Below are 22,520 nucleotides of genomic sequence, written 5' to 3' on the forward strand. Positions count from 1 at the left end.
TTAAAAGTTTTTTCAGTTACTGAGTATGATTATTGATGCCAAATCAATCACCATGTACAATCATGTACCCTGCTTGCATCCACCGGTCCAAATCATTGGGTTGACCACCTTTGGTCGTCCCCACACAGAATCAAACCCAAAGCGACCCCTGCAGCCCTGCTGCATGCTTGCTGCCCTCTCTCTCTCTCTCTCTCTCTCTCTCTCTCTCTCTCTCTCTCTCTCTCTCTCTCTCTCTCTCTCTCTCTCTCTCTCTCTTAAAAAAACTCACACACACTCTCTCTCAGTGGGTAATGAAGGATCATGCATACCCCCAATATGATATGTACCCCCAATTATATAAGTAATAAAGAATGTAAGAATAGCTAGTATAGTAGTATAGAAGTGGCATGTAACGACGGATCACCTCCTCATTAATCCTCTCTTTTGATGGCCAATACTAATGCAACCTCCTCCCCACTAAACTAGCCACCACCCTTTATCGCTTTCCGGCGCTTATATATACACCTGCCATGCAACCGCCCCATGCAGCACCAATCCAAGCAACTACCACCTCAACCACCTCTCCATTCTCCTCCATCCTCAGCTTCCATTGTCAACGACCACGTCGACTGCGCCTGTGCAGGCCGGCACCATGAATTTCTCGTCGTATTTCTTCTCCTCCTCCTCGTCGTCGTCATCCTCGGCGGACAAGAAGTCGTCGTCGTCGTCCAGCAAGCGCCGGCAGCAGCCGCAGGCGCCGCAGCCGGACGCCAACACGACGCGGTACCTGGGCGTGCGGCGGCGGCCGTGGGGCCGGTACGCGGCGGAGATCCGCGACCCGGCCACCAAGGAGCGCCACTGGCTGGGCACCTTCGACACCGCCGAGGAGGCCGCCGTCGCCTACGACCGCGCCGCGCGCTCCCTCCGCGGCGCCCGCGCGCGCACCAACTTCGCCTTCCCGGACCTCCCGCCGGGCTCCTCCGTCACCCCCTACCTCTCCCCTGACCTCACCTCCGGCGACAACGCCGGCCAGCTCCTCCAGCCCTTCTACGCCGACCCCGCCGCCGCCTCCCTGCCGGCGGCGGCCCACGCCGCGAGCGGCGGCGGCGGCGGCGCGGGGTACGGCGCCGCCGGCGACTACGCCTCCTACGGCGGCGGCTACAGCGCCGAGGACATGTCCGCGCTCATGGACGACCTCGCCATACCCGACGACCTCCCCGCCGACGACTACTACGGCGTCAACGCCGGCGGCGCCATGGACCAGCTCTCCTCTGTCTACGGCGGCGTCGCCAGCAATGCCAGCGCCGCCGCCGGCGGGTGGTGCGACTCGTCGGAGTTCAGCGCGTACGGCGGCGCGCCGTCGGCCGCCGCCGCAGCCGCCTCGCACGGGGTCTACTTCGAGGAGGGGTACGTGCACAGCCCGCTCTTCTCGCCGATGCCGGCCGCCGACGACGCCTGCGCCGACGGCTTCCAGCTCGGCGGCTCCTCCTCGTCCTACTACTACTGACCGCCCGCGCCGCCGCCGCCGATCGACCGCCTCTGCGCCCGCCCCGCCGGTGGACCGTGGCGTGGTGAGTTTGCTGGGGGGCGCGTAGCAGTTCGCATTACCTGGTCGTCCTACGTGTCGTGATGATGATATATTATAATAATAATATTCCCTTCGCTGTGCTTGGTCGCTCCTTGGGCCTCGATCTCCCAGTGCTGGGTCATCGATGGGCCTTTTCACATTGGGCCGTCCAGTGTTTCTTCCCCTTCTTTTTCATTTTGATTTCTCTTTTTTTTTGGGGGGAGGGGGTGCTTGTTGTTGTATTAGACTATTAGTAGTGATATGTGTAAAGATGATGATCGATCAGTCGGCATGCACTTGTGTGTTGCTGGCGCTTCAGTGTAATGTCTTTCCTGCTATTATATATATGTATATTTATTCCCTTCCATTTTTGGAGTGGCACTTGTTCTTGGCTGAGGCTTCACAAATACTCTTGACTTCCAAACTCTGGTGTGTGAAACTTGTATATGAACTTGTGAAAGCAACTGTACGAGTGAGTGGTCCAACAGCCCATGATCTTCGTGCAGGTGGGTCTATTGTGTCAAGCCCACTGAGCTGTAGCAGAAAATTTAGACAGATGCATATTTGCAACAGTTCAAGGCGCGCGCACACACAACGCTATTCAGTAGCAGTTTCTGAAAGAAAAAAAGTCATTTTTGCCTCCCTGAACTTTGAGCCAAGTCCGCTTTTCTTCTCTGAACTTTAAAACCGGCCGACCAGCCTCCTCGGACGCTCAAAACCAGTCGCACGACCTCCTTGAACAGGTTTTAGGACGGTTTTACTATTTTTCTTTTATATTTATTTTAACTAAATATTTAAAAATCATAGTAAATCACAAGAAAATCATAAAATAGAAAATCCAATTTTGTTGGACTCCATATGAGTAAATATACACAGTGAACATATTATATGGTATATTTTAGTATAATTTTTTTGCTATATTTATATATATATACTTTTCTATAATTAATTTATAGCTACAGTTTTCGTCGTCCAATTACTTTGAAATTTTTATAGCGGGCTAATCATTATATGATTGAGCTGAAGTAAAAATTTTATAATTATTGGATAATGTTTGACTGATCCATAGATTTATCTATATAAACTAGATAAAACTATAGAAAAATCTAGACGAATCTATAGATAAATCTGTAACTCTGTCATACACGATCCGATAATCATAAAATTTTTACTACAGCTCAATCATATAATGATTAGCCCACCATAAAAATTTCACAATAATTGGATGACGGAAACTATAGCTATAAATTAATTATAGAAAAGTATATATCTAAATATATAGAAAAAATTGTGCTAAAGTATACCATATAATATGTTCACTGCATATATATACTCATGTGGAGTCCTACAAAATTAGATTTTCTATTTTATGATTTTTTTGTGATTTACTATTATTTTTAAAGATTTAGTTAAAATAAACATAAAAAATAGCAAAACCGCCTTCAAACCCGCTCAAAGTGGTCGTGCGACCGGTTTTGGGAGTCCGAGGAGGCTGGTCGGCCGGTTTTAAAGTTCCGGGAGGAAAAAACGGATTCGGCCTAAAGTTTAGGAAGGCAAACTAGACTTTTTTCTTTCTGAAACTCAACTCCATGGCCAGTTGGCCACATTTGGCCCATGGGCCTGACATTCACCATTGACATCTCCTTCCCCGGCACTGTGACTCACAGTGCCGGACAAGAGTGTTGGATCACCACAATCATTTTGCACAAACTCTGGGCAATAGCTTTAAATCTTGCAGTATAAATTATTTGTATGAACTTATAAAGTTCATTTTTCAGAATAAAAATATGCCTTATAAAAGTGGAGGGATGGAGTGTGTTTCTTAATCATCTGTACCATGTGAATATATGGTTTTCATACTTCATCAATCTAAACTCTACAAAAGATTTCAGAAGCTTAGTGGTATTAAACATTTGTGACCTATATAAAAATAAGAAATATATCTGAAAAAATCTGAGCAACCAATGCTTGTGGGCAGTCTCATGTTTTTGTGCCTGTGAATCTGTGATAGATCTTTGTGGACCTGAAAAACAATAATTAATGTATCTCTAAGCACATCCGAGGGATACAAGCTAAGTTCTGAAAGATATGCAAAATATATCTGAAAGAAATCACTCGAGCATTCTTTTTTCAGAACCAGACGACGTCCCTACTAGGAGAGTGCCGTTACGTACGTTGCATCATGTCCGTCTCCCGGGCATTGCATGTGTCGATCATGCAAGCATTACCACCTTCCTGGCTATCAGCAGCAGGATTTAGGCTTTCTGTTGAAGTCCGTAAAAACTTACAACTGGTGGTAATAATCCTACTTTCATCACCCCGGATACTATACACTGCTGGGAAATGCGGCAGGTTCAGGTTGAACGATGCCATCCTTTTGAGTTGGCATTTCAATTCAGTGGCAAATAATAACTGTATTTTAATTACTTGTTCTTGGCACAGCTCAACCTTCAGATCGCGATTTGGACCATTAATTGCTAATTTCATACCAATTTTACTACCAAGATTCTACGTACCTCGACGCATCATTTATCGCATCTCCGATTTAAAGAGGTGTGCTGTCTAGATTTCAAAAACCATCGTCGCATATGTACTGTCTCCGTCCCAAATTTCGATTCGTTTTTGTTTTTCTTTTCTAAATATACATACATTTCGTTGTTCACCTAGATGTACACTATGTCTAGATACATATATAGTGAAAACAATATGTCTAAGAAACCTAAAATTAATTATAATTTGGAAAGTATGTCTAAAACGATAAATATTATTCATAATAACCAGAGCAAGGATGTTCTTATCCGAATGCAAATTCAAAATAAACCATGCATGTATATATCTTAGTGCATGCCAACCTGATGTTTTCATGTTTTCATTCTTTTTGGACTCGACTCCGACGACTGGTACATTTGAAAGGTAAAAGTAAACATGTGAAAGGGGTACTGTTTCCCGAGGACTCGACTCGACTCGATCGATACCAGAGATTGAGATGACTTCATCCCTAATGGATACTTGTACGATAAAGCATAAGCCGCCACCCTGCCGGGTTTAGGGTTTAGATCACACGGTGTTCTTCGTCGCGTTGCCACCACCGGCAGCGATGGCGACATCAGGGGTGGCCGCGGTGGCGACGGCGCCGGCATCATCACGGCCGGCGGCGACAACAGTTGGGACGGAGGCAGCCGGAGGGGCCGGGGTCGTCTCCTGGAGGAAACCCCTCACCATTGCCTCGCTAGGCTCCCAGACGAGCTTCTTCCAGGTGTCGTCGCCGTCCCCAGCGCCGCCGCCGTCGGCCTTACGCGCAAAAACGGGGGTGACATCGACCCGGCGGACGTCCCAGCCGTCGAGCCCGCTCAGGCGGCGGATCTTCTCCGTCTGGGCGCGGGCGAGGTGGAAGGTGTTCTCCTTGATCTCGCGCACCGCGCGGTCCAGCATGGCGGCGAGCTCGGCCGCGCCCGCGGCGCCCTCGCGCTCGGCGGCCAGGTACGCGTGCATCTCCGGGAGCCCGATCGCGCGGCGGACGCCGCGGGTGTAGTCGGCCCCGTCGCCGGCGAACGACGCGCGGGCCTCGTCGACGAGCCCGCGCGCCACCATGTCGTCGACGCGCAGCGCCGCGTACCACTCGAGCAGCTCCCGCTCGGCGTCCACCCAGATGAAGAGGAGGTCGCGCGCCCGGCGGAAGGCGGCGCCGTCGCCTTCCACCAGCGCCTCGATGTAGGTGTTGGACCCGCCGGCAACGACGGGGAGGCGCCCCGCCGAGAGCACGCGGGCGACGGCGCCGGCCGCCTCGCGGCGGAACTCCTCGGCGGTGAAGTCGGCGTCGGGGTGCACCACGCCGAGGAGGTGGTGGGGCACCCCGGACTTCTCCTCCTCGGTGACCTTGTTGGTGATGATCGGGACCCCGTCGTGGACCTGGATCTTGTCGGCGTTGATCACCTCGCCGTTGAAGCGCTCGGCGAGGGCGATGGCGAGCTTGGACTTGCCCGTGGCCGTGGCGCCGAGCACGAACACCACCTTGGGCTTCCCGGCGACGACACGACCCTGCTCCATTGTGATTGTGTTGCTTTGGTTTGCAATGCCGATCGATAGATCGTGGAAAAACACGAGGCTGGCATTGCCATTTTATAGGCGCAAGTGGAGGGAAGGAGACGACTGCGCTGTGATCTATCGTGTTTAGAAGAAATTAATGCACGCGAATCATCATACCATACATATGTGATATGCCTTCTAACCTTAGTCTGTATCCAATATAATGTAGTATATCTTTATGGTATAGCATTCAATCAATTACATATATAGACGGATATTATATTTTCCCCTAGTATAGAGCTCATGGATATCCCGCTTCATAAATTGTTACCAATTTTTCGTATAGCAACTATATATTACGAAATCTAGAGCTGCAACTTTGGCAGCGGTTAATCACTCAGCTGTAATAATCTTGGTTAAAGACTGCCTATAGAGATACTTTGAGTTCCTGGAACCCATTCATTCACTCCTATAGAAAAAACAGACAGATTAGAATGGTGAATGAATTCCTGCCTAATCAGAAAAATGACAGTTTTGGTGCTTAGGTATCCATAATTCAAGCAGAGAACTAGTTTCAAGCCAGAAAAAAAAACCCAAACAAAAATTTACAAGTAATCCAAATAAAAAGTTAGAAGTTGATGAAAAAGGTTTCCAATAGAACAAAATTTTTTGAAATGGAACTTTTTCCACTAAAAACTTTGAAGAAAACAATTCAATTAAGAAAGGTAGATTAGGTTTAGTACCGGTGCTAGAACTCGTGGTTGTGACCTCTTCCTCCACCGGACTAGATAGTGCCGGCGAGATCTCCTCATCCAGTGAGGAGCGGGAGAAACCATCCTCTGTATCAACTTGGAAGGCAGCAACTGGCTAGGACCGGCAAGGGCAGAGGATGGGAGGCCCCCTTACGGTTGAGGGAAGACAAGGTCTCCAGTGCCAAGGCAGAGAACTTTGGTGCCGAATTGCCTAGGCGAAACAAGGGAGATGGGTCGTAGGTAAGACGAGAGTCGTATAAGTAGGTGGAGGAGAAAAGGAAATTGTATCACGTGCGATGGGTTTCTATATACGTCAGAAGATAGGTTTCTATCTGTGAGCTACTAATCTCGAGCGTCCCTCCCTCCCCCCCCCCCCCCCCCCCCCCCTCCCGCGCAGCCGTCGCCCCCACGTTTTACACATTTCATATATGTCAGAGGTGGAGAGCACGATACCTCCTAGTGTGACCTTGATCATTGCCAGGTAAACCACTTCATCTTGCAGGGCATGCACTATGCAAGGGTCACATTTCGGTTTAGAAATATCTATTTTGTTTACATAGTTTCATACTAGTGACAATAAATTTTTTAGAGATAAGACCATTCTGTTAGAGGTCCTGATATACATATGGAAAGATGTTCCATGAACTGTTGCGAATAAAATTTGATGAACCATGCAAGATCCTTCATTGCCAAGTATATGAAAAACTTCACGAAAACAAAAGGAAAGCTTCAAAATTTAGCTAAATGATTACAAAAATTATAATTTTTGTGGACCATAAAAGGTCCCCACCAGTCACCTACTAGCACCATCAAGGCACATCGGCCAGCCTCTATCACTTGCTTGCCTTACCACTTAGTCAAATACACCCATTGCTAGATCTTAAAAATACCACATCTGTTGCTATCGCCAAGTTTCGAAATTGGGTCCTAGACCTTCAAAGGAAGGAATCTTGTTCCATCTTAGCTAGTTCTTGTTGAGTGATGAGTGATGGAAATAAAAAAGGGTTGATTATGAAGCATTCTTAGAAATTAACAAAGTTCCCATCAATTGTTATTATTTAGTTACATTAGAAAAGTCAAGTATGTATACACATGATCAATGTACAACTTATAAAATTAAATAAATACATGGTTTTTATAGGATGTAAACACATGTTTCCATAATATTCTGAAAAGAGTAGATCATACTATATGTATACATGGCATTAAGCTAGATTTTCCATAAAAGTCTACTATTTAGATCATTCAACAATCTTTTAAAAACAAAAGTTAATTCCTTGGTGGCACCTCTAAGAGTAACTAACACAATGGCAACTCTAGCCAATGTGCTTTTTGCCACAACTGTAAGTGCCTGACCCAACCAGGGTTAACCAAACCGTCGGTAACCGGTCCGGTTTGGTCCGGTATGAAACCGGTCCAAATTCAAAATTTAAATTTAAATTCAAAAAAATGAAAAATTCCCAAAAATTCCTAAAAATATTTCAAGGTGCGATGAATCTAATGGTGTCAAATTTTCTCAAAAATTCGTTCATTTAGTATAGTTTGCGGGGATTTGAAGTTAAACAAAAAAAGCGTGCATACAAAAGTATACAAATACAATGTAAAAGTAGTACAAAAGAGGGTTGGAGGGTCGACAAAAATATGTTATACAAACATTTATTTAGTATACTTTACGGGCATTTGAATTTAAACCAAAAAAGAAAAAAAAATTGAATTTGACCGGTTACCAGTCAAACCGACCGGTTACCAGCCAAACCGGCCGGTATACCGGTCAAACCGGCCGGTATACCGGTGCAATCGGCCGGTATACCGGTACAAACCGGTTGAACTGGGAAGTTTAAATTCAAATTTGGATTTGACCGGTTCCGACCGGTAACCGGCCAAACCGGACCGGTATACCGGAACCGGAGGCCGGCGGTTACCGGTCACCGGTCGGATAATTAAACCCTGGACCCAACATCGATCAACGGGTCTAGTCAACAGTGCTGTTATTATAGTGGTAATTGTGGCAAGATTGAAAAAGTATATGAACAAATGACTCATTTTTTTGTGTCATTAGCCGTGGTGCCATGAGATTGATTGTGAGAGAATTGGTGAATTACAATGGAACAGTCGGCAAAAATGTGTGGAGAGATGTGCTTATTTGTTGTGTGGGGAGTAAATGGTCGTAAAAACATGTGTGCTTGCCTTACCACTTAGTCAAATACACCCATTGCTAGATCTTAAAAATACCACATATGTTGCTATCGCCAAGTTTCGAAATTGGGTCCTAGACCTTCAAAGGAAGGAATCTTGTTCCATCTTAGCTAGTTCTTGTTGAGTGATGAGTGATGGAAATAAAAAAAGGGTTGATTATGAAGCATTCCTAGAAATTAACAAAGTTCCCATCAATTGTTATTATTTAGTTACATTAGAAAAGTCAAGTATGTATACACATGATCAATGTACAACTTATAAAATTAAATAAATACATGGTTTTTATAGGATGTAAACACTGTTGGAGAAAGCCACATTGGTACCAGCACGTTAATGCCGGTCAACAAGGAGCCGGCACTAACGTGCCTGAACAGGACCCGGCGGGCACGTTAGTGCCGGCTAGACATACCAGCCGGCACTAACGTGCCACCCCCAACGGTCGTCACAGCAGACACAACGTTCAGAAGCCAAGTTAGTGCCGGCCGGATATTCTAGCCGGCACTAACTTGGCACGGGGCACGTTAGTGCCGGCACATATCTCTAGCCGGCACTAAACGGCGCCACTTTGTGCCGGCTAGACCTATTGGCCGGCACTAAGTTGCCCTTTATACATCCGCACGTCTTCTTCCCCCAGCCCGACCCAACCATTTTGGCCGAGCTCCTCCTCTCTCCCATGGCGTTTTAGAGGGGAGTTGGTGCCCATTTTCTCTAAAATTTGTGTGTATTTCACCCATCCAAGTGCACCAAAGGTTAGTAGCTTCTCCCCCTCTTCTTTCACGGTGTTTATTTTTTCGTTTCATGCATTCTAGATAAAGAAAATAGTGATTTTAAGATTGAGGAAAAATGAGCATAATTTTTCGATTTGTTCATTAATTTGAGCAAAGTAGAATTGATTTGTTACTTTTTAGAGAAGGTTTACTAGATAGTTTTACTATAACACATTTAGAATAATTTTTTTGAATTATTTCACGGGGACACATTTATAGTAGAATTGTCTCTCAATTATAATTAGGTATTAATTACTAGATTACCCTTACTAACAAAGGGTTAGATCTTCTCTATACAATATACGACTAAGTGGTGGTATTGTACACCGTAAAAGACCTCAATTATAAAAGTGAATCAATAAAATATACTTGTTTCTAAAAATAAAGGTCCAAACACTCCAAGACGTCAAATTACAACAAAATATATTGGTTAAGACTGTTGTTCAAATTACAACTCCAAGACGTTTTTGGTATAGGCGCGCATAGCGCGCCAACCTGACTAGTTCATTTTATTGAGTTCTTAGAGATATTCTTGATTCTTGATAAAATTTATTACTAGATCTACTCAGAAAAATATAATTAAAAAACTCCATAAGATCCAAAGTGCTAGAGTTTTTGTCAATGCTATTACAAGTACATTTATAATAGTGCCATATTGGTTCCCTTATAGCTCTGTGTAATCATACAGATGACTTACTATCCAATACATATCTATCTATATGCCTATCTAACCATATCCTTTTTCTATGACCTCTAGGCATAGCTATATCTATAGCTCTATATCTTTATCTATACCTATATTAATCCTAGACCTCGAGAAAAGTCCCGGACTAAATTATGAAAAAGAAAAAGAATGCAGTCTACTTTAGGATAAAACTAATAAAAGATAATATATCCCTAACAAACTATCTCCATTGGATTCAAATAATATATCCCTAACAAACTATAGCCATGGGATCTAACTAAAATATAACAAAAACTTAAGCATCATCCCTTCTACCTAAAGGACTCATGTTCTCACAATGAAACAAGAAAAAAACACATATTTTCTATTTAAATAATAATAAATAGAAACAAAACAAATATGTCTCTTCATTATACTTTGAACCCATAGGTTCAACTTCTCATGCTTTATGGTTTATGAAAAATATTTTTGTGGTCTGGTCACCAACTATTTTGTGTGCTCCAGCGAATGAGGTGATTTTTGTAATGTGAATGGCGGTAGAGATCACTAGAGATGATAGCTAAGTATAAATAACCTGAAAGCTTCTTCGGTATATTTTTTTTCTCTATTTTGTTCATGTAATATGGGGATATACACCATGGTTTATCTGTAATACAACCCCTTGTATACACAAGAAAAGATAAGCTAGTTTTGGCACTAATAGAAGTAGCTGCGGGATCTAACAGTGTGCATAAAAATCTTAGGGATAACGCAGCGGCCACGGGCCAGGGTCATATACTTACCCACCTCGGAAGGGAAAAATCCTTACCCTAAAGAGTAAAGAGCAAACCATAAAAGACATCATTTCAAATGCCAATATCACACCCCTAATGTGCTAGCGTTGATGCTTGACGAGTGCGCATGAGAGCAAGGAATCATGTGCCAGCGTTGATGCTTGACAAGTGTGAGAGCAGGGAATCGATGTCTCTACTCTATAACTATCTACAGACTCAAAAAAAAAAATCCCTTATGGATATGTCTCTACTCGATGTGAAAACACATTTAGTCATATCGTCCATTAATCATACGAACATGCTATAATCGTGCGGATTACCAAATGTATCTAATAACTAACTATAGGCATGGTATTAGAATGGATATATAATGGTTCAGATCTTATCTATGGACAGGTAGAAAAATTGAGGGCCAATGGTGGTCACCCTTGGATGATGAGTGATTGACAATATCATGTGGATTTGATGTATCTCTTGGCTCGTGATGTACAGATGTAGGATGCGGCATGGCGGTCGACGGCGCAACGTGAAGGTCAGGTGAAAGATTCGTGCTGAAAGACTGTGGTGAAGGATGGACGCGAGTAGGCTCGGAGAAGCGAAAGGTTCATGTCGAGGGACCCGGAGGAGGCTGTGCGGAGCCATTTGCGGTCCACACGGTGCACGAAAGAGCAAGAGTACATGGTGATGAAGACGGCGTCGGTCAAGTCGGCGAGGACGATGGCAAGTCAAGTAAGCGGCCCGTGCGGCGGGCATGCGCGAACGACTCGAAGGCGTCAAGGCTCGGCGGGAGGTCGGACACGCGTCGACATCGGCGGTTTGACCGGTTTGGCCTCAAAACCGGGGGAGACGGGTTTGACCGGTTTGGACCTCAAAACCGGGGGTGGACTTGGCGCGGTCAAGGTCCGGGCGGAGGGCATGTGGCGTCATCGCGAAGTTTGCGTCGAGGCGAAGCGAAGTCGTGAAGGCGGCGTGTCTGTCCGAGGCTCCAGTAAAAAGATAGACGAATTTGCCCTTGCATGGGCAGTTATTGTAAATAATAGCGTAGGGGTATTTCTGTCTTCTAAAGGAGACTTAGAGGATAAGAAGAGAGGAATAGACAGTCGTCCAACTGGGTCAATCAGTTCCAGTCGCCTCCTCTTTCTCCCTATTAATTCCTCTTTTTTCTTCTTTCTCCTTCATTTAGGGTTAGAGATTGAGATAGATTTGCGAGACCAGAACAAAGGAGGCCTTCGCTCCTTGTGATTTTAATTCGAGTTTAATTACTGTTGGATTTTGTGTTGAAATTTTGGTTCCCCTTTTCGGTCTGTTCTTGTGCGCAGGCGGTGCTCGTCCAGGCGAGCGGCGGCCCTGAAGCGCAGCAGGGAGCGGCGGCTCCGGCCCCGCGCAGCTCGGCGCGGTGGGGCAGGAGTGCGGCTCCGAGCGGCGCCTCCTCCCTCGCGCAAATCGAGGCCGCGCAGGTCACTGGGGCGGCGGCGCGAGCAGCACCCAGATCCGTCGCGTTACAGGCTGCTCGGCAGCTGGCGCAGCAGCGGCACGGGGCCGACACCAGCAGAGCGCAGGAGCCAGAGGCAGCGCACACGGCGCGCGTTCGTGCCAGCGGCGGCGAGGCGAACCGGCAAGAAGCCAGCGGCGGCGGCCAGGCGAGCGGTGCTCGCGGGGGCAGCACCAGCCGGCGGCAGCGCAGCAGACAGCTGCGGCCAGGGGCAGCAGGCCGCGACCCACGCGCGGCCCAGCAGCCAGCAGCTGGCAGGCCGGTGCGGCCCGGTGCGCCAGCAGGCTGTGCAGGCCGGCGTGAGGAGCACGCGGCCCAAGGCCCAGCTCGGAGCAGCACTGGCGGAAGGCCCAGGCGGGGCAGCTCCCCTTGCGTTCTTTTCTTTTTTATATTTAAAAAAAATCAAAATTTCAAAAATATATGTCCGTTTTGAAAAATTTCAAAACTACCCCGGTCGTCTTATAGGGGGCGACAGGCCCTAGATGTAATTTTTTTTCTTCAAATTTACAACGAGGTCCATGGCTGAAAAAAAATGAAAGGGGGCCTATCGTCCCCCCCCCACGGGCGACAAGGGGGCCTGTCGCCCCCCCTCGGGCGACCGGTGGCCCCCGCCCACAGGCGCGACAGGGGGCCGGTCGCCTCCCGGGCGACCGGGCCATGCCTCTCTATATAAGCATCCGACCCCCATTCTCTCCTCATTTGAGCCCGAAAATTTCACCAAAAATCCAGAAAAAAGAGGGGTGAGGAGAAGGAAAGCGGCGAAGCCTTGCCGGATTCCGCACTTGTGATCTGCAGGTTAGTACATTTAGTTTATGTATTTTTGCATTAGTATTGTAGAGTAATTTAATTTAATTAGTGCTATAGTAGAACCATTTAAGTAGGAGTTTAATGATACTTTAGTTACGTAGTAGTAAATTAGTATTACGCATTTATTATTACAATTGCAGTACTAATAGAGACGTGTTTATAAATTAATTACGATTTAGAATAGAATTTGGCATATGCAATATAGAATTTGAGTGTCATCACGTAGTTATGAATATTTATACGTTGTAGTTGAATTCCATACTTAGTTTTTACGGATTATTGAATAAGGTAGTGAAGTAAAGAGTATAACTCGATAAATATTCTGTGATATACAGTTATGTCGAGCAAGATGCAGTTTCAAGTATTTTATGGTGACTACAATGTTTTGTATGGGCCAAATGGAGTAGATCTTTCTGCCTTTAAGTGCACATCTAGCGCCATAGATAAACCTCTGGAAAGGAGTTTTGGTTCCATATGTAAATGGTTGTAGCGTGGGTTCCGTGTTGATCTGTTGACACATGTGATGATCGTCCAGTGTTTTGTTAATTGGGAGGTAGAAAGTGATTTATGGGAATTGATGATGATACACAGCACTGATGACTGGCAGAAGTACATGCAAGCAGCTCTAGAGCGTGGGTGGCCTCTGGCCATTCTTGTTCAAATCCGGGAGAAAACACAAAATGAAATCCAACATGGTGCAGATCAAGCAACTCCGAGTATTCGAAGAGAGACCAATTATGTTGAGCAAGATGAGTCAGAAGAGATAGAGAACCAAAACATGGGACCACAGGGCCTTGCTGATGAGGGAGAGAGGATACATAGCATTGTGGACGAGATAGAGGTAGAAGACCAAACCGCAATAGAGATGGAAGAATATGAGGGCTCATCTGATGACGAGCAGTACTCATTGCCAAAAGAGTGGAAGGAGCATGGTTTTGACAGTCATGTCGCAGAAGACGTACGAAATCAGGAGTGGGAGTACAGAGGGAATGAGGTTGTGCAAGGTGCAACATATCCAAACATTGAAGCCGTAAAATATACTGTGAGACTATGGGCAATATCATTGAAACGAGAATTTAGAGTCGTAAAGTCTGGCAGTAAAGAATATGAGGTGAAGTGTGTGAATGATGGATGTCCATGGCGAGTACATGCATTCAAGGGAAAATGGAAGTCGAACTGGAAATGTCCCATTGTGACAGAGCACACTTGTTTGCTGTCAGAAGTTCTTCTCTCGCATCGCAATATATCATGCGACTTTGTTGCAAAGCAAATATATGGGTTGATTATGGACAACCTAAATTATAAGCCAAAAATGATTGTTCGACACATTGAGCAGACTTAACAGTACACCATTAGTTATTTGAAGGCATGACGGGCTAAACAAAGGGTGTTCGAGATGCGGTTCGGCACATACGAGGCATCATATGATAACCCACCTCGTATGTTATCCCAGGTTGCTGCTAGAAATCCTGGAAGCTTTTATGACACATACCTCGTACCAGCCGTGACTAGAGGGCAAAGAATTATGCAACGAGCCTTCTTTTGCATAGGTGCTTGTGTTAGAGCATTTCAGTGTTTTCTTTCGGTGATCTGCATTGATGGCACATTTCTGACTGGAAGGTATAAAGGTCAGATACTCACCGCAATCGGGGTAGATTGCAACAACCAAATAGTTCCGCTCGCATTTGCATTTGTTGAGAATGAGAACTTAGACAGTTGGTATTGGTTCCTTGAACGAGTAAAGGTTCATGTTGTTGCTGCACGTCCAGATGTGTGCCTTATTAGTGATAGGCATACAGGTCTGCTACAATCAATACTGAAATTGCAACATGGAACTGCGACAACGCTTCCATTGTGGCCCGATGTCCAAAACAGGTGGTGCATTAGGCATATGGAAGAAAGGCAAAGGCTGCCGTCAGACACGTCGTATTCGGAATGGTATGGACGAGTCCGAAGCAAGCAAGTCAGAAAAGCGTTGCAGCCAATGTGGAGCATTGGGTCACAACTACAAGAAGTGTCCTCAGAATGCACTTCACGATGCTGCTGACGTCGGTTCTTCCAGAAATCCCAGAGATGGAGCACCTACTACGTTCAGACGACCATCGGCAAGAATTGCTCGTGGAAGGCATTCGGTGTCATGATCCACAATTGTATCGAACATATCTGTAATATGTAGTAATCGTACGTCCAGTTTGTTTGGAACATATCTGTAATGTATAAATATCGTGCGTGAAGTTTGTATCGAAACTATTTGTAATATATAGTAATCGTGCGAACCTATCTGTAATGTATAAATATTACGCGTCCAGTTTGTATGAAACATATATGTACCTATGTGTTCTCATATATTTTTGAATGCAGGTATGGATATAAACTCCTTGCTAGACCCAGTTATCGACTCGAGCCACAGGTCTAACTTTGCAGCAGTTGAGCACCGAGCCCTAGAGGTGCTACGTCCTCGTCCACCCGGGGAGGCGATCTCTATACACCACAATTGGTGTGACAGGTATGTAATGAAATATTATTGTTTATCACTTATATATTCATCGGTATTCCTTTGTTTCGACAATTTTGTTTATTGCAGGTTACGTGAGACCGGTCTACTGACTCTGAGCCGTCTTGTCGAGGGTGGGCCTATTCAGCTCAACTGATCCCTCCTGACGGTGCTCGTTGACAGATGGAGGCCAGAGACACACACGTTCCACCTCCCGTGTGGGGAGATGACTCCTACGCTGCAGGACGTGGCCTACCTCCTCGGTCTCCCTATCGTCGGGGAGGCTGTAGGTCCGCGTGTGGTGGCGGCCTCATGGAAGGATGACCTGGAGGCCCATTTTGCCCTGGTTGAAGCAAAGTATCAAAATCATAAAGGAAAAGCTATCCCAGGGAGAAGCAAAGTGCAAATATTTCCGTGTGGATCATAAAGGAGTTTTGTGGTTTGAATTTCGTCTTGTTATACCCAAGAATCACCAGCTTAGAAAACAAATCCTTGATGAAGCACATCTATCGAAGTTTTCTATTCATCCCGGTAGTACCAAGATGTACCAGGATTTTAAACAAAATTTCTGGTGGACTCGAATGAAAAGAGAGATCGCCAAATATGTTTCTGAGTGTGATGTCTGTCAAAGAGTTAAGACTAGTCACTTGAAAGTAGCTGTTACTCTCTTCTTACTCTTTCTTGCGCTTCTCCTCTTGCTGTTCCTCGTGCTTCATTCGGCACCAACGTTCTGCAGCCCACCTTGCTTGTTGTTCCACAAAGTCCTTTGTCTGCTGCGACTGCACGGTGTCGAACCACTGCATAAAATTACAAAGAGGCGGAGGAGACTTTGTCCAACAAAAGTTAGAATCATAACTCAATGTTAGGTCACAAAGAAAAATAGCGTATGTTGTACTGCTACCTTGGCCCGGACTTTGCCGTATCGCTTAGGTGGATCATATTTGTAGTTCTCACACATAAAGAACCCCATGCCATAGTCATCTTCTAAAACCTCAAATTATATGAACTTGCATAACGAACCGCAGAAACACATTGGCACATCAATTCCTTCAGGTACAGTGGCTACACACTTGCTCCACGGAATGTAGGTTGATCCTGACGAAGACATTGGCGCTATAGTGTGGTGCGCCAAATGACGAACAATGGTTTAAATAATGCACATATCGTATACCAAATCGATGCGTGAAAATATAGGTACTGTCATAATTCTATTGTCTTATGCTGCAATATCAATAAGGTACTGTCATAATTCTATTCTAATGCATAATTAATTTAAAAATAAGTTTGTAATAGTACTCAAATTGTAATACTAAACGAGTGTTCTAAAGCACCAAATCTAATTCAGCTAATCCGCTAATTAAATTAAATTGTTATACAATATCAACGGATTCATACGGAAGTTACCGGTAGATCACAAGTGCGGAATTTGGCAGAGCTTCGCCGCTTTTCTTCTCCTCACCTCTCTCTTTTTTTCTGAATTTTTAGGTTCAAATGACAAGAGAATGGCGGCCAGGACTTATATAGCGGGAGGGACCCTGTCGCCCTGGGGTGGGCGATATGCCCCCCTTTTATTTTTTTTTCGGCCATGGACCTCGTTGCAAATTTGAAGAAAAAAATACATCTAGGGCCTGTCGCCCCCATAGGGCGACCAGGGGTATTTTTGAAATTTTTTAAAACAGACATATATTTTTGAAATTTTATTTTTTTAAATATAAAAAAAAAAGTCCGCTCCACTTGCTCCAGCAGGCCGATCTGCGGCACGCAGCAGGCAGCCCGGTGAGCATGTGTTGCACGTGTAAATTACTTTCTTGCTCAGATGATTAGTTTGATTAATTAGTTGGGAACATATCAGCGGCAAATCAATTTTTTTGTGCAAACTAGAGAAACTTCAATCTAAATCATTGGATCAACATCCAAGGAGTATGGGGGATTGGGTAATTTTACAATATGGACCCGCTCTTGGATTGAGTAATCATACTTTTGCAAATTCCCCCAATCACCTCTCTGCGCCCCTCTCCTTGAATATTAATCTGATGATCCAGATTGAAATTTTTATAGTTTATATGGAGAGATTGGTTTGCACCTGATATGTTTCCTAATTAGTTTGGGTTAACTTTTACTGCTTGCTTGCTTGGTCGGGTAGTTTGATAAATGAATTAGTTGTTCACAGAATGAATTTGAGCTCGTGTACTTGACCTATTAAATGTTGAGCTGAACTTGTTGCTTGCCGACTCGCTTATATGCATTGTTAAATCTTTTACTGCTAGCCTTTGCATGCTTACTTGTTGTCACTCATATTTGTTAGCTTTTGCATGCTTAATCAAGTAAGCTTTAATCAGTCTTGCACTTGATTGGTTCTAGTATTCTTGGTGAGACTCTTAATCGGTTTTTGGACGATTTGCTTTAGCATGTTTCGAGCTTTGCTTTTTATTGTCAAATCCTTGCATACTCATTGAAGTAAGCCTTTTACGAGTTAGTTTGAAAAGATTTTTCGGCGCTTTGATTAATCGTCGCTTCCGCTTTCTATTGCACCTTATTTGAGTAAATAGTTTTTCGCGTGCTTCCACTTTTCATCGAGCTTTTTCTAACCGTTCCTAAGGTGAGCTCGTCACGAGTTGACTTGTGTCACCTTAACGGTTAGAAGAGAGATGTATCGGGTTGAATTCGGGGCATAAGTCTTCTCATCGAGGAGAACTTTTGAAGGCTCCCATTCACCACCTCTCTGGTCGCTTGTCCGGTCCTTCAAAAATATAGGTGGTAAATATGAAAACACACACATTTTCTAGCTTGCTTCAAAATGAAAGAGAAAAAAGAAACAAATGATCTGGTAAATATTATTGGATGTATTTGATCTCACAATTAATAATCAAAATTACTTATCTCTATTGGCTCTCTTTCTCTCTCATTTTTTCATTTTCTATCACAATAAAAAATATTTTGTAGTCATTACCCGTTTGTGATGAACTTAATAAGTTATGAATTACCATTGGTTGAACTTTAGTTTGAGAGCATCTATGTAAACTTTCTTGCAACCATATATCGGTTATGACTTCTAGATTGAGGGGGATTTCTCTTGTTCGCGACATGAGAAATCCTAACACCGAGTATGGACGTGGTGTCTGAGCTCAGTGTTAGCTCGAAAGTGTGTTCCACCCCACGGTACTGCTGTGGTAGGCGGCAGGTGGTGATAACCATGCCCGTCCTTTGTAATCCACCATATTCGGGTGCTTTCATACACTACTAGAAAACAAGCCAAAGGTTCACCTCAAAAGTACTGGTTCATCTACAAACTGGTACTTTTGGGATGGATGGAATCTATGGATGAGTCTTAGATACCAGTTGGTAGGCTCTCCATAGGTACCGGGTGGTAATTTTTACATTAGTACCGAGTGGTACCACCAACTGGTGCCTATGGATGAGCCTTAGGTTTCGGTTGGTGTTATCAACCGGTACCTTAGGAGCCTTAGGTATCGGTTGGTGTTACCAACCGGTACCTTATGCTCATCCATGTGTTACTTCAAAAGAAAAATATCTCTCTTTCCATCAGAAGTGATGTGCAGGTGAGATGGTAAGAAAGGTACACACGAGACAAGAGATCCTGAGTTCGAATTCTGGCCAACCATTTTCGACAAAAATACTACCGAGGAGAGTCTTAGGCACTAGTTTTTTTACCCGGTACCGATGATCATGACCAAAGGTCTCAGTTTTGGGGTACCGGTTCAAAAACCGGTACCTTAGACCCTCTTCAACCGGTGCCTAAAGTCTTTTTTCTAGTAGTGATAGCAGTAGTTGCCGACTGTCGTTGGACTTTCTTCTCACCCCAGTCTGAGTCCGTCTCTGAGGCCACCGAAGTAAGCTCTAGGTTCCCGATAACTAGTTAGAAGTAAGGTTTAGTCTAGAGAGGCTAGCTCGATATTTTAAAAGTGTTTTAGGAGTCTTTCTCTCTCGTTGTCCTCCCAGCTGCTTACCTCTCTAAGGATTAAAGTCTCCTGTGTTAGACGGTCATCGTTGGCCATTATCTTATCTATCTTATCAGGCTTACCCCACTAAGTTAGTCGGTTGATATCTCTAGTAAAGTTTGTCATTCGATTCTTCGATACTCTTTATCTATAGTGCTTTCCTGAGGAAAATTATGATACTCTGGAATACTCCAAGGTGAAGTGCTACATCAGTGATTCTGTGTGCTTGCGAAATATCTATTTTATTGGGCATAAGAAACGCCAACAATATACTCAAAGTGATAAATGAGTATGCTGGGTATATTAACGGTGCAGACATACCAACCATTTGCTATTCTACATCCTAAGTGTAGCTACACCCAACTAATTCTTGAATAAATTTTCAGTAATAACCGTTGTGCGCTATTATTGAACACCATTTTACTGAATGTGATTCAATAATTCAGTAACTCGGTTCAGTAATTTTTGATTAGTTCGATTAGTAATTTGACTGTTGGATATAGAATAAACGCTACATCTAAGGTGTAGAATAGCCAAAGTTCAGCTAGGCGCTAGGCGGAATCTAGGCGCTGACCCATTGCCTAGCGCCTAGTCGGGAGTACTCGGTCCTAGGCGCTCCTAGGCGTTTTATATATATACTAATATACATATATTATCTTCTAAAATAAAAAAATAAATAGTTGAATAGTGGGCTCAGATAGGTAAAAAGGCTGATTTAGGGAGATAGAAAGGCCCAAGAGACAACCTGTCCAGTCCATAGAAAGGCCCAAGAGAGAGGCAACCTGTCCAAACCCTATCCATCTCCCAACTCCTGCATCCTTCGTGAGGCTCGTCTCCAGCCTCAGCCGCCGCCGCCGCCGATTCCTCTCCCTCTCCCTCTCCGACATCTTTCTCTCCTCTGCTGGGCGCCCGCGCCTGCGCCTGCGCCAGCAGCTGCCCGTGCAAGCCCCTGCCGCCGCTCGCAGCTCCCCCCCACCGGCGACCTCCGCCAGGCGCTCCTCCACCCCCACTGGCTCCGCCGACGAGCCGCCGCCGCCTAGAAGAGCGACTACGGCCAAATCGACGCAGCAGGGCTTCGACTAGCGCCTAATCGCGCCTAGGCGCCGCGGAATCGCCGCCTAGCCGAACCATGAGAATAGCATTACCGTACAACTTACGCTAACAAAAATTAACCCACACTAATCCCGGGTTAAGTTGTGTAGAGAAGTAGACCAGTAGTAGAGCAATAAAGCTCAACGAGGTGCTGCAGCGACTGGCCAGCACATTGAGTGAACATTTGGTTCAGGAGTTCTCAATTCACAAGTCAAATGGTAAAAACATACACATAAAGATCAAATTTCAATACCTCATTGTGCCCTAGGGTTCGGACGTCCCATTTAGCAAAAATATAATTGACCAATGTTTCAAAAATCACAAAATTATGTGTACAGACTGAACTTGCAAAAGTTCGATGTCAAATTCATCTTTGATGTTGAGATTTAAAAACACAAATTTTACTGGTAGCACATGATGAAAAGTTAATTTTGTTCTTGACATATAGGACAGATTTGAAACTAGATTGTTGTGGACATAGTTAACTTTTGGATGAAATTTTAAAACATTGCAACACAATAAATTCACTAACAGGGATGGTCGCAGTAGGTCGACACCAAATCTGCATAACTAAAAACTCAACCGAAGGGGTGTGACGGATTCACCGTATTTTATTAAGAGGAAGCAATGGACTTTCTAGTCCCCCACCATAGCCTGAAATTCGCTCTCACGTAGAGTCAAATTCAGGACTCGAGGAGTGCTACTAAAGCCACCTAACCAGCTGAGCTAGAGGCCGTTTGCCACCAAATCTGCATTCCATCCGCTTTTTAGATAAATACTAGAAAGGCTGGCGCGGCGTTGCCACTCAAGGACATGTAGACTAGCCACTCAAGGACATGTAGACTAGTGATTCTTACAGAGGCTTAAGATGTTTCTACGAAATTTTGGACTCTGGGTTAAATCACGAAATAGTGAGCGTCGTTCAGGTTCCAGAGAACTCGCTTGCTTCCACTGCCGCCTTCTACGACTCGGCCGCTTCCACTGCCGCCTTCTACGACTCGGCCAAGTTCCAGAGAACTCGCTTGCTTCCACTGCCGCCTTCTTCGACTCAGCCGTACATGCCTGGGCGCTGTGGCGCCGCGCGCCGGGGCTAGCGCCGGTGGCCGCCGCGGTGAGGCCATGCGTGCTGAGCGTCGGCGGCCACGCGCCGAAGGTCCCCGCAGCTCGCGCCGGGGCCAGCGCCGGCGGTCGCCGCAGTGGGGCCATGCGCGTCGAGCGTCAGCGGCCGCGCGCCGAAGGTCCCCGTAGCTCGCGCCAGGGCCAGCGCTGGTGGCCGCCGCGGTGGGGCCGCGCACGCAGGAGCTCCCTGGAGCTCGCGTCGGCAGTTGCGCGTGCTCCGTGCAGGCGATCTGGCTCGCGCCGGCGGCCCCGCGCAGCACGACGACGGAGGCAACGGGGAAGGCGGAGGGACCGTAGGATGGAAATCCGACGGCGCTTATTTACTGTAGACGTGGCTTAATTAGGGATAAAAAATCGCCCTTTTTAGGTCTTTTAAAGATATGATTGTTAATTTTTATTGTGGTGTTCTTGAACATACCCTTTCTAATTTTTTTTGAACGATACCCTTTCTAAATTTGAAAATTTTATTTTGGGACGATGGCCCGTCACAAACGACTCATTTTCTGCTGGTGGCCTGATGTGCTTATTGCAGAATATGTACCAATTCATGACCTGGGCTCGAAAGCCCATCTGAGATGGGCCTTCAGATATGTTCCCTTGTAGCAGTGTCGTACATCAATTTTCTAGAATTCACAATTTCAAAAGAATGCAAATTCTAGCATTTCTGTAAAGCCCTGCATGACAAACAAGTAATGCACGTCATTTTTGAAATTATGAATTCAAAGTTTTTGGTCACAGAGCACTCAAAGGAGCGCTTCATAATACTTTTTGTGTGTCAGAATTGTATATACAGCAAAATCAATCCCATGCAT

At 45.3% G+C, this 22,520-nt stretch overlaps 3 protein-coding genes across 3 annotated transcripts; 2 read left to right on the plus strand and 1 right to left on the minus strand.

The window, feature by feature from the left end:
- Positions 1-542: 542 nt before the first annotated feature.
- LOC120643002 (ethylene-responsive transcription factor LEP-like) lies at positions 543-1,850 on the plus strand. The gene has a single exon (XM_039919547.1). It carries the CDS (start codon positions 632-634, stop codon positions 1,484-1,486), a length of 855 nt encoding a protein of 284 aa, XP_039775481.1. The 5' UTR covers positions 543-631; the 3' UTR covers positions 1,487-1,850.
- A 2,551-nt stretch (positions 1,851-4,401) lies between these two features.
- LOC120643003 (adenylate isopentenyltransferase 5, chloroplastic-like) lies at positions 4,402-6,555 on the minus strand. The gene is made up of 2 exons (XM_039919548.1): positions 6,316-6,555; positions 4,402-5,584 (listed from the first exon to the last, which is right to left on the minus strand). The coding sequence occupies exons 1-2, from the start codon at positions 6,406-6,408 to the stop codon at positions 4,604-4,606; spliced, it is 1,074 nt and encodes a 357-aa protein (XP_039775482.1). The 5' UTR covers positions 6,409-6,555; the 3' UTR covers positions 4,402-4,603.
- A 4,796-nt stretch (positions 6,556-11,351) lies between these two features.
- LOC120640088 lies at positions 11,352-22,311 on the plus strand. Its single transcript, XM_039915976.1, has 4 exons — positions 11,352-11,474; positions 12,065-12,509; positions 21,516-21,827; positions 22,241-22,311. The coding sequence occupies exons 1-4, from the start codon at positions 11,352-11,354 to the stop codon at positions 22,309-22,311; spliced, it is 951 nt and encodes a 316-aa protein (XP_039771910.1).
- Positions 22,312-22,520: the final 209 nt, after the last annotated feature.

This window comes from Panicum virgatum, chromosome 7K, assembly GCF_016808335.1.
Source record: "Panicum virgatum strain AP13 chromosome 7K, P.virgatum_v5, whole genome shotgun sequence".
Lineage (NCBI taxonomy): Eukaryota > Viridiplantae > Streptophyta > Magnoliopsida > Poales > Poaceae > Panicum > Panicum virgatum.